We start from the raw sequence: 12,608 nt of genomic DNA, 5'->3' as shown, positions 1-12,608 counted from the left end.
GCCGCGCGAATGCTTCGTTCTCCCGACGAGATTCCCCTTCAGTCCGTCCCCTGAAATCCTTTTAATCCTAAATCCTTCCGGCCCAGCAGAAATACGCCTCTTTGGGGGGGCCTAGATGTTGGAAGATGCAATACACTTCCTTCGCCGGAGAAAGTCGCATGTGCTGACGGTGGCAATTGTAGTTCTCAAGGTCAAAAGTTAGAAGCTATTTAAAAAAAGTCCTCGGGTGTAAAACGTAGTCTGACAGTATTCAAATGTGCAAACGAATAACAGTCACCCACACTCCACCACCAGTCGTACCAACATCTTCCACATTATTTTACCCATCTCACACCAATATATGCATTTTAACAAAAATATGCATTTAGTAAAGGTGATTCAAAGACACGGGAAATTTTGAAAGGTGTGTTGGTAGCCGTGGGCGATTGTACCACTTGATAAGTGGCGCCAGCCTCTCTAACCTAACCTGCCATTTAGTTGTCATGGATCCTTGGAGTGGTGCGCAACGTGCATTTGCTATCAAAGCGTTTTACAAAAACAATGACAGTGTGAAGGGAGCGCGTAGAGAATTTCGCCGTCATTTTAATCTGGGACGGCACGACCGTGTTCCATCAGCACATGCAATTAAAACATGGATATCTAATTTTCAGGAAACCGGTTCGGGAATGAAAAAGAAACCTCCAGGCCGTGAGCGAACCGTCCGTACACCACAGAATGTTCAAGCTTTACAAGATGCTGTCACACGAAGTCCACATCGGTCAATCCGTCGTCTCTCAGCATCTTTACAATCGCATAGTTCTAGTGTTCGAAGTATGTTAGTGAAGGACTTGCAATTCCATCCGTACAAGTTGCAGATCGTCCAGGAACTGAAACCGAACGATGCAGTTGTGCGAGCACAATTCTGTAATGTAATGCTTCAGAAGATAAATGATAACGAAGAGTTTGTTCACAAACTGTGGATGTCAGACGAAGCGCATTTCCACCTCAGTGGATTTGTTAACAAGCAAAATTTCAGATACTGGGCACAAGAAAATCCTACGCAGTTACACCAGCGTCCGTTGCACAGCCAGAAAGTGACCGTGTGGTGTGCGATGTCATCTTACGATGTTATAGGCTTATTTTTTTGAGGATGACAACGGTCTTGCGATTACAGTGACGTCGGCTCGTTACGTAGCCGTGCTTGAAACCTTTGTTGTGGAAAAACAAAAGAGATTTCCACCGATTCTTAACACAGCCTGGTTTCAACAAGACGGAGCAACGTCACATACTACACGAATATCGATGGTAGCTGTACGCCGATTGTTTGGACAACGTGTCATTTTACGAAATGGTGACATTAGATGGCCTCCCAGATCGCCTGATCTCTCAGCTTGCGATTACTTTTTGTGGGGTCACCTTAAAAGCAAAGTGTACTACAGTAGACCTGCTACAACGGAAGAACTGAAGGCAAAGATCCGAGAAGCAATTGCGGAAATTCCAGTTGAGATGTTACGTCAAACCATGAACAATTTAACGAAGAGACTTCGTGAGTGTTTACGTAGAAGAGAAGGTCATCTGTAAGATGTCATCTTTAAAAAATAAACTAAAATGTAAGTATCCTAAAATGACAACATTTGTATAAATACATGAAATAAAATTCATTTTCTAAAAAAAGTTTTCATTAACATTAATTAATTTTTTAAATTTCCCGTTTCTTTGAATCACTCTGTATAAACTACTGAATTCATGGATTCTCTTTCAAGTTGAACACTATTTGGTAGGCATAGTTCTAATTTATATCACAGTTTTTGTTTCATTTATATCATTGTTCTTGTTTGTTTTATTCTTTTTGTTGAGATTACGTTTGGCTAAATATTAATAATTCCACTAACGTAATATAAATCTAAATTATAATGTTTTATAAAGTTCTGCTGTAAAAAACAAAAGATTTATCAGGAGTTATTATTCGTTCTAAAAAATCGTTTTTTTTTTTTTTTAATTAGAAACGTTAAATTGTAAAAGAATATACAACAACCATAACTATATTTAAATATAATACTCCTGTATAATTAATATAATTTTATAATTTATATATTTTTATATATTATATATTCAATAGATTTAATAAAAATAATTAATTTAAATAATCACTTAATGCATATATAATTTACCAAATCATAGCAATATATTATCAAAATATCTAGCATTATGCGTCGTCACAGATGTGACTTGAATCCTATTCCTCTAACGTACTTTGGTTAAATTATTAAGAAGCAATTTAGCCTGACATGAAAATGGGAAAATGAATTTAGTAGTGGTGTTTGTTCGCGTGTAAGGGCGCATTTTGTGAAAGTTATATCTCTGTGTAAAGCCTACTATTTATAAACCAATAGCACGCATCTAGAGGAAGTAGAAATATTAAGATGTTATGAAGAGAGAGACAAGTTGTGTACTTAGTAAATAATTATTTTTAGCGATTTATTTTATTTTTACTAATGTACAGATAAAAATGACAAGTCGATCCCAACATTATAAAATTACAGTAAAATTGTTAATTTTTATTATACCTTGTTATTTAATACTTAAACCAAATTATCATAATTATTCGGCGATAAGGGCCCAAACTAGGCCTCATCGGGTAAAAACCGACATCCTAATTCTAATACAAATAAACAAGATTGCAACTGTAGTAACTGTCGAACTCGTATTGACGTAATTACATCACAAATGTTCTCCGGAAGGTACAAATCCCAACTGTATTACGTGCATTATTGTAATTGACTTATATGGTAAATTACGCTTTAAAAAAAAAAAATTAGATATAAATATGCGGTACTACAAAATATATACTTACAAATACATACAATATAAAATACACATAATATACACAATATTAAATATTGTGTAAATATTAAAATATATATAGTACAAAATTTACAACAATAAAAAATGTAAAACTGTAATTTTTCAGTAATACCAAAAATTCAGTACCGGACTCATCATCTCCCTGTGATACCCCTACCTTCCAATTCCATCCTTTCAAATCATTTCACGATAATATAATATCAATATACATGATTAATACTAATATACAGAGTGTTCCATATAAAACGCAACCCATCAATGCATGCATGAAATTTCAAAAGTCAAGCATACTCCCCTACTCGTTACTGAAATGGACTCGTCCAACATCTGAACATCGCGGCGACGCAGTAGAACACTACCGATAGTAACAACAATGCAATCATAACGTTCAGTGTATTGCTAGAGACAAGATGGTGTTTTCGCTAGACGAACGTGTTTTCATTGTTGAGTCGTACTTCAGTACGAAATCAGCGGTTGCAGTGCAAGATTTGTCTCGCCATTAAGTACCCAGATAAACCAGCTCCTAAAAAAACATCAGCATTAAGGTTAGTTGCAAAATTTAGAGAGACCGGTTCTATTAATAACAAGGAACACAAAAGATCTGCGTCAGTGTTGAATACAGATACAGTCGCTGAAATCAAAGACTCGCCTCGCCAAATAAATCGATCAGACATTTGTCTGCTGAAATTAATTTGTCTAAATCGACTGTTCATCGGGCGACCAAACAATTACAATTACGACCTTATCGCATTCAAACGTTTCATCGACATCTTGAGACCGACAAGAAAAACGGCTACAATATTGTCAACGGTTCCGTCGATTTCTACGTGAGGGAATTAATGATATGGATTCGTTATTTTTCACAGATGAAGCACGGTTTCATTTGAATGGCTACGTAAACAGCCAAAACAGTAGAATTTGGAGGGCTGAAAATCCCCACGTTTATCACGAAAAACAATTACACCCGCAGAAGTCAGGCGTGTGGTGTGCGATATCGCGGAAGAAAATAATCGGTCCTATTTTTTTCGAGTACACCATTAATGCAGAACGATATCAGGATATTTTATTTCAGTTCATTGCACTCTTGGAAGAGGAAGACAGACACTGCTGGCTACAACATGACGGTGGGACATCGCACTACGCAGGTTCAACTTCTGATTTCGTCGAGGAATTCTTTGGTAATAGTGTTATCGGTCGAGGCTTGTGGCCACCAAGATCTCCAGATTTGACTGCGGCGGATTTTTTTCTACTGGGTTACCTCAAAGAAAAAGCCTACAGCAACAAACCACGAACACTTTAACAATTGAAAGTCGATATTGAACAAGCTGTATTAAATATCCAGCCATAAACTTTGAAAAAAGTTGCGAGCAACGCTGTAAAAAGAATTGAAGCTTGTATTCAAGAAGATGGCGGCCACTTCCAACATTTACTCTAAATGTAAGGTAATGGATGGTAATAATAAAAATTACATTTACATTTACACATGTCTTTTTATTACTTCAATACCTACCAATATATTGCGTTTTATATGGGACACCCTGTAGTACAATGATACATCCGCTAGGTCTTATATTGTAATCTTCAGGTCCAGGAGCAGATTATCATCCGATTTGGACATCCTTAATAATGCAAAACTTAAATATATTTTTCAAAATGTTTTCCTTTAGAGACAAGTAAAATAGTTATTGATATCAAACAGTTCAGGATCGTGATCTCTCCAGGTCCTCAGCGCTATCACTAAGAAAAAAATGTTCTGATATTAAAAAGCAAAAAATCCTGTCCGAACCCAAAAATGAAAGTCTCAACTGTCTCAAGGTACCGTGTGTTCCAAAATGAATATCGGTTTTCAAAGCTATGTGATATTTCTCAAGTTTCACGTACATTAATTATACAGGAAATGAAAGAGCAACTCGAACAATTTTAGCTGTGCGCAAGCTCATAAACTGGTTTTCCTGTACCTTTGGCTTGAAAGCGCTATTAGCAAAGATGGCGACCCCCCTCACCAACAGAAAGCGTTCTGTGTTTTGCAGTTTACAAAGAGCGAATCTGTAATTACCGTTCAACATGCGTTTTGTTTTAAGTTCCATTGTGATCCCCCGAAGAACAATAGCATTTGTAGATGGTATAAACAATTTCAAACCGCTGGCTGTATTTGTAAAAGGAACAGGACAAGATGGCCGAGTGTGATCGAAGACAATGTTGAGCGTGTAAGACAGTCTTTTCTGCGTAGTCCTAGGAAATCCGTTTGGAAGGCCAGCCACGAATTAGGAATTCTAGTGACGTCTGTGCGGAGGGTTTTAAGGAAACGTTTACAACTGCGTTCATATCGTTTACAGCTGTTACAAGCTGTAAAGCCTACAGATTATGGTCTGCATGCTAGCTTCGCAAATGAAACGATGCATCGTGACGATGAAGACTTTCCTTACCGCGTCGTACTCAGTGAAGAATCAATTTTCCACGTTAATGGAAACATAAACACTCGTAATGTGCGTATCTGGGGATCAGAAAATCCTCACGAAATATTGCAGAGTGAACGAGATTCCCCAAAACTGAATATTTTTGTGCCATATCCCAACGGCAAGTTTACGGGCTGTTCTTTTTCTCTGAAGTAAGTGTGTCTGAAACGAACTATCTTGATATGCTACAACTAGCTATTTCCTCGACTATAATACGAACCACAAAACTTTATTTGGCAACAAGATGGTGCGCCTCCTCACTGGCACAACGCTGTACGTGATCGATGGAATAAATTCTCCATGCTAGTTAGATCGATCGCCGGGGACCAGATGACAGGGTTGTTTGCCGTGGCCTCTACGTCCGTCCGATCTGACACAGTGAGATTTTTTTTCTTTGGGGGGATCAAGTAGTTTTTTTTTCTTTTATAGGATCAAGTGTTTGTACCAAAATAACCAGCTGACCTACCCTACTTGAGACATAGAATTGAAGCAGTTGTCGCATCAATGTAAGTAAAAATTAATAAATATTACGTAAATTTAAAATACTTATATTCATTTTGAAACACACGATATTTGGGCTCTCCTGTACCTCCAAAAAAACGGTTCATGCATCGGACGCCCTTGAATTAACAAAAATGAAGATACCGTTACATTCGAGCCGTTCTTCATCAAAATGGATCCTTACATTAATAACAAGAAACTTAATGGTATCCTAAGAAACCATTAAGTTGATGAACTAAATATTCAAGTTCTTTCCTTCGGTGTCTCTTTTGTAGATTAATACCTTAATATATAAAATTTGTTCTAGTTACAAGGAAAAATACAAAGAGTTCTTTGAGAGAGCTTCGAGTTTCAAAAAATATTTAATTTCAATATTCTAGTCGTTGTTTTATGGTAAATTGAATTCAAAACGCATTCTTAAAGGTAAAAAAAAAACTTTCATTGCGTTGAAGAGGTGAAATCCCCGTGCTTTTGCACGACCTCAATTAACAAAAGTTGATATGATGCGATATTAAACTGCTGCTTTTAAAACCGTTATATTTTTAAGGAATGAAACAAACACCGTTCTCAGTGTTCTACGACTCTTCAGGCTGAATTAATTAAAACTGAACAAACAGTCTAATTTATAAAAAAAGTTTTTGCTTATGAGTATACTAAAAAAAACTCAGCAGTGCCAAATAGTTTGTACTTCCTCGGCCCTTGACTTCATACACCCCCTTTCTGCCTTAATTAACCCGTTTTTTTTTTCAAAACACGCCCTATGTTCACGAAATAACAAAAAAGTAAATGGTGTCAAAAAGTTTTGGGATCTCTAGCCTCTCAATTAATAGTGAAATATTTTGATATTCGTAGTTTTTTCTTCTACTTTCAAAAACAAAGTAAATAAAACTTCAAACTGTTATTCAGGGGGTATTCAGTGGGGCTAGTAGTATCCTAGTATCCCCTTTAATAATAAAAATATCGAGTTACTTGATCAGTTGTTTTTCAAACAGTAGTGCTCCCAAAAAGGGCCAGTAAAAAACAAGAAAAATTACAAAACCTGTCGAATGAATAAAATAACTTTTAGGATAAAATTAAAAATAAATTTGTGGGGAAAATTTTTTTGTTTAAATTCTGATTAAATAATCAATCATCACTCTGTACAACTCAAATTAATACAAAATATATTTAATTTCTGTTTGACCTTTTACGTAAGTCATAAAATGAAATCACAGCAGCATTTCATAATAATTAACATCATCATAAAAACTCTACCACGCTCGCACACGCATAAAAATAAAGATATTGCGATATATATAAAAAAAATATGAGTCATAAAAAAAAATTCCACTCTATCCAGTCGATAACTGTAATCGACATTATTACAATTTTATAATTTCTAAAAATATGGAATAATTCATAAATTAATTAAAGGCAGGATCATAAAATTGCTAATAATGTATAAAAGCTTTATCGGTATAATAAAATGTTACTTTATATATCATTTATTAGCGGAAATGACCTTAAATATTGAACTCTAAACAATTAAATGAATGAATTATACTATAGTTATAAAAGGATTAATTGTTTTAAAGTATATCAAAAACATCGACGATTTAAAGAATAATTAACAAAATTTGATTTTACGTTAATTTTGCTACAAAAAAATGTATAATAATAATAATAATAGACAAACGATATAAAAAAATATATATAGGTGAAAGCTGTTTTAAGAGAATTTAACGACTGTTATAAGTAAAAAATATTAAAAAAATGTGGGATTCCAAAATTATTATTTTTTTTAACTTTCGTGAAAGTTTTTAAAAAAACATTATTTTTCTTAAAAGTTAACTTAAGAAGATAATATAACTTAAGCACGCTCGTAGCGAGCGGCGGATAAGGGGGCTACAGCCCCAAAAATTATTAGACTTTATCATTCAAGGGTTCAATTTAGTACGCTGGGTCAAAAAATCCATTTTTGGCATTTCATATTTTCGTAATTTATAACATCTCAAAAGTATTTTCACAAAATTTGAGATAAATCGGTACATAATCATTTCCCTAGTCATTAATCCCCTCCTATTACCTTAACTCGCCGTATGAGCGCTGCGATCACTCTGACGCAATATTAACTAAAATAATTGTTTACTGGGAATTTTCCGCAAGCCGGAAATGCAACACTTGCTTATCGCATTCTAACCGCATGCGTAGGCAGCTAAACGGTGAGGGCGTTCCAAGAATCTTCAAAACGTTTTCAAGTTTTTTTGACAGGTTCAGCTAGTCCTGGAAAAGCGGATGAACAACAAATGTTGTATTACGATAATAAATGTTCTTAATCTGTCCTCCAAGCGGACATAATTTAAAGTCATTAATAAATGTTCTGATTAATGTTTAATGTTCTGTTCATTAATAAATGTTCTGTTAATTAATGTTTTGAATCTGTCCTCAAAGCGGAGAAAATAATTTTAAGTCATTAATTTAATATGCGATCTAGAAGTGACAGACGTACTGGATCGTTGCAATAAAGAATATTTACAGAATATCCATTATCTCTTGCAAGTTTTAGCGACTCTTTCTGTAACAGCATGTACTAATAATGAACGATCGTTCTCCACAATGAAGAGAGTCAAAACGATTGCGTGTAACAAGTCAGGGGGTGGAAATGAAGATTAAGTTCGGTAGTTCTTTGTTAGTGCACAGAGATATTACTGTTAATCCTGATGAATTTTTTTTGGATATTACGGCGAGAAAGAAAAATAAAAACTAGCTTTCTAATAATTCATAACTTTTATTGGAGTGTAAATTATCATAACTTTTATTGGAGTGTGAAGTATAAATGTGGATTATTAAAAACATTATATACGAACATTATGATTCTTTCTTTTCCTGTTTAGCCTCCGGTAATTACCGTTTAGATAATACTTCAGAGGATGAATGAGGATGATATGTATGAGTGTAAATGAAGTGTAGTCTTGTACATTCTCAGTTCGACCATTCCTGAGATGTGTGGTTAATTGAAACCCAACCACCAAAGAACACCGGTATCCACGATCTAGTATTCAAATCCGTGTAAAAATAGCTGGATTTACTAGGACTTGAACGCTGGAACTCTCGACTTCCAAATCAGCTGATTTGGGAAGACGCATTCATCACTAGACCAACCCGGTGGGTTAACATTATGATTCTTATCTGCGTAATAAATTACGCATTAAATTTAAGCACGTTTCGTACTTTTCAAATGCAATAAAGTATAAAAAACCGTTTCAATATAAAATGATTTTAATTATTATTTCATTATCATCTTCAGCCCCCTTAGCCGCCCCTCGGAAAAAAAGAAAAAAAATCCTATCTGGTGCCTGGCTTAAGTATACCTTTACCATCAGTTTAAACTCAGTTATACGAAAAAAAACCCGGCATATATGTTACCGTGAAGACCGAAATTACAGAATGTCAATATTTTCCGTGAATGTCGACACATACCACATACGCCGGTGAAAGACCGAAATATTTTCTGCTTATTCGGAACTTCGCCGGTTATGTCGACAAACACAGATAAGCTCTGGCAGGGTCGAAACGATAACTAGAACTACAAAAATCACCCGATACCATTCTCTTAAGGTAAATAGATTCAAGAAACCGTCATAAAAAAAGTGAAGTTTAAATTTAAACCACACATAATCTAAGCTCGCTAACCTCGTCTAATTAACGCTAAATATACAAATTATATGTTATTCTCCTACATTGGAGAAGATTAATCAAATTCACCGCATTTAGCATCCACTGATGGTGAAAGTAGAATAAAAATATTTTTGTAATAAAATTGAACAAAGGGCAAATCATCTGACCGTTTATTTGTATCGTTATCGTTCATCCATAGAGTTAACATATTCTGTATATTGGCCCTTTTTCAGTTTATAAAATGCTGTAAATTTTATTATAACTGTGTTGAATTTAATTAATCGCCTTTAATGTTGGAGAATAACAAATATAATTTGTACATTTAACGTTAATTAGACGAGGTTAGCGAGCGTATGTTATGTTTGGCTTACATTTAATCTTCCGTTTGTTTTACGAGGATTTCTCATAATCTATTTACTTAAGACACTGGTATAGGATGATTTTTTTTTTTTAATTTCTAGTTATCGTTTCGACCCCTACCGGAGCTTATCTGTGTTTGTCTATTATATCGGCGAAGGTCCGAATAAGCAAATATTTCGGTCTTTCAATGAAGTATTTGGTATGTGTCGACATTTACCGGAAAATATCGACATTTACCAGACATCAGTATTTCACGGTAACATATATACTCCACCCAATTACCTATCGTCCATTCCAGATAATATTTAATAACTACGTTTTGATATTAAATTCAATTGCTACTCCATGTTCATGTTTTTGTTTTTAAAATGTTGTGTTTTTAAAACAACATGCAAAATCGAATCTACTTTTGTTAATATATGATTCATTAAGAAATAAGTAAACCTGTAATAATTTCTTAAAACGCAAGTTCATCAGAATTCTTTTTAGTTTAGTAATTTTGTTACAAACAGTGAAAACTAAATATAAATAAGTTTTTATTCTTTCTAATGAAATTTTGAAGGATCATAACAAAATATAGTGGCGAATATTTCGTGAAAAGATAACGAATCTAAATGCTACAGCTAAAAAATAATTTCTTAATCATTATAAATAAATCGCTAATTGAGGTCAATAAGTTAATTTACAAATCATAAAATATTTCTCCTAAAATAATTATTTAGTTTTATATATAAAGCTACTTCAAATATCAATTTACTAAAATTAAAAAAAAAAAATATAATATAATAAAAGGAAAGCATACAACAACCTGATTAACTAAAAATCATCGATAACGATTCTGTTGGATTCAAACATAAACAAATCCATATAAACAAATTTATACATTTGTATACGCATTAATATTTTAAACGAAATAAATATACTTTAAACTGTTATCCTTGACCAACAATATAGAAAACACTTCCATTGACCGCGCCCTATCGCTGCCATGCCATCTGTATTAGTTCAAAGGATCTAATCATTAGTTACGATGAGACATTTCATTATCCTTCGGGAGCGCCATACAGTGTCGTTTTACCGCGGAGAATAAAAAGCGCTGATGGAATCGCAACGGCACAGTACTTCCGGTGGAAATAAAAACCGGACGCGAGACGTCATCTTTATCACCTCGATTAGATATGGCATAAAGGAAACACCCGAAATGAGATCTCCACGTGTTAGTACATTCGTAACGTGTGTTGCAAATTTCATGTAATTTATATTTTTTTCTTTTGAATTTTAGTTGTGCCTAGTGGTGCAAATTTAAAATTTAAGAAAAATCATTCTAGAAAATCCGGTTAATTTTTAAGGATCGTTTTTCAACCGATAGAAAATTAAGTGGAATTTTTCTTTTCCTCCACAACTTATGAATCTTATGGATTATTATGTTTTCATCAAAAGCTAAACACAAAGGAGCAGCAATAACTTTGTATTTGATATATCGGCGACTAAACTCAACAAAAATTATACGAATGTACAAAAGAAACGTTATGGCAGTAACAGGGAACCTTTGATGGATGTGGTATTAAGTCTGCATTCATTCTACAATGCATTAATCTGAGTAATTTTTCATTTTTTACATTCTTTTCGCTATCTGTGGAATTTATTTACGGAATGTACGTTATATTTACAAAACAAGCTATGTAATTTCGTACTGAATAATCCATCCATCCACGTTTGTAAATGGATCTGATATATTTATATACATGCTCTCACTAATGTTTATTGACCCAACGTCCCCGATCGATTTTTCTAATTGTTGCATTTAAGAAAATCGATTTTAGAACATCTTCCGATGTATGGAATATCTTAAAGAGTACGATCGCAACCGTTAATTTAACGGTACGTATAAGTCGTACAGTACAACTAAAAAAAAATACTGAATTCAAACCAAATAGTGATTTAAAAAAGGTGAAAATTATTAACTGTCGAACATTATTTATTCATTACGTTACCTTGTAAGTCGATCCACGACAACAAAGACAGCCGGCTACTAAGAATACGCTAACAACCAAAAATACAATGCCGAGTAACAAAATTCCAATCCATGATTGACTGATGGCTGAGAAAACAACTACTTCAGTTTCTGTAAAAATAAAAATAAAACAAAAATTAAAATTTATTTTAAATAAAAAGTATAAACATGAAAATAAATCAATAAAATAGACTACATGTATATAAACGATTAACCAAAACTGTTATGTTTTTTACGTTCGTTTTTGCAGTAGATTAACCGGGAGTGTCATAGGCTAACTATGTGTACATATGAAATCTGTTCAAAAAATAACCGACCTTCTTTAATTAAGCGCCAACGGAGATATTTAGTGACGTGCGGTTGACAGTATTGTGTCCCGCATAACCTCCTCTGTAACGACATATTCTTGGATTGTTGATATCTCGTTTAGTATTTGTGTTATAGTTGTTTAAGTCTTAGCAGCGATTTTTGTAATGTGCGATTTTTTGATGACTGAACCTTTGTCTCGATATCGTAGCTGTAAACCAAGATTACGTCTCCCGTTATGATCCTTCCCGTGAATGTTTCATCGTCATCGGCTGGTTCAAGAAGTTACCGACAAATGTCTACTCGATATTCTTTCTGCTGTTCGGTCATAAAACGAGGAACAAACTTTGCTGCAACTAGATGCGTATTCAAGTTTTCAGTCAAAATGACACGGCATGATCCGATCAAGATGCTAACACTTTCTGCAAGTTCTCTGACAGTCAATCGGCGATTTGCACGCACCAGATCGT

General features: G+C 34.1%; 1 protein-coding gene across 3 annotated transcripts in view; it reads right to left on the bottom strand.

The window, feature by feature from the left end:
• LOC142330294 (uncharacterized) overlaps positions 1-12,608 on the bottom strand; it is a 298,879-nt gene that overhangs the window by 151,112 nt on the left and 135,159 nt on the right. For all 3 annotated transcript variants that reach the window (XM_075375505.1, XM_075375507.1, XM_075375506.1), the window contains exon 2: positions 11,813-11,943. In XM_075375505.1, the coding sequence (XP_075231620.1) occupies positions 11,813-11,943 (131 nt within the window). The remainder of the gene's footprint in view (positions 1-11,812; positions 11,944-12,608) is intronic.

Source organism: Lycorma delicatula, chromosome 9 (assembly GCF_047948215.1).
Source record: "Lycorma delicatula isolate Av1 chromosome 9, ASM4794821v1, whole genome shotgun sequence".
NCBI lineage: Eukaryota > Metazoa > Arthropoda > Insecta > Hemiptera > Fulgoridae > Lycorma > Lycorma delicatula.
This window is presented reverse-complemented; position numbering and strand designations above follow the sequence as displayed.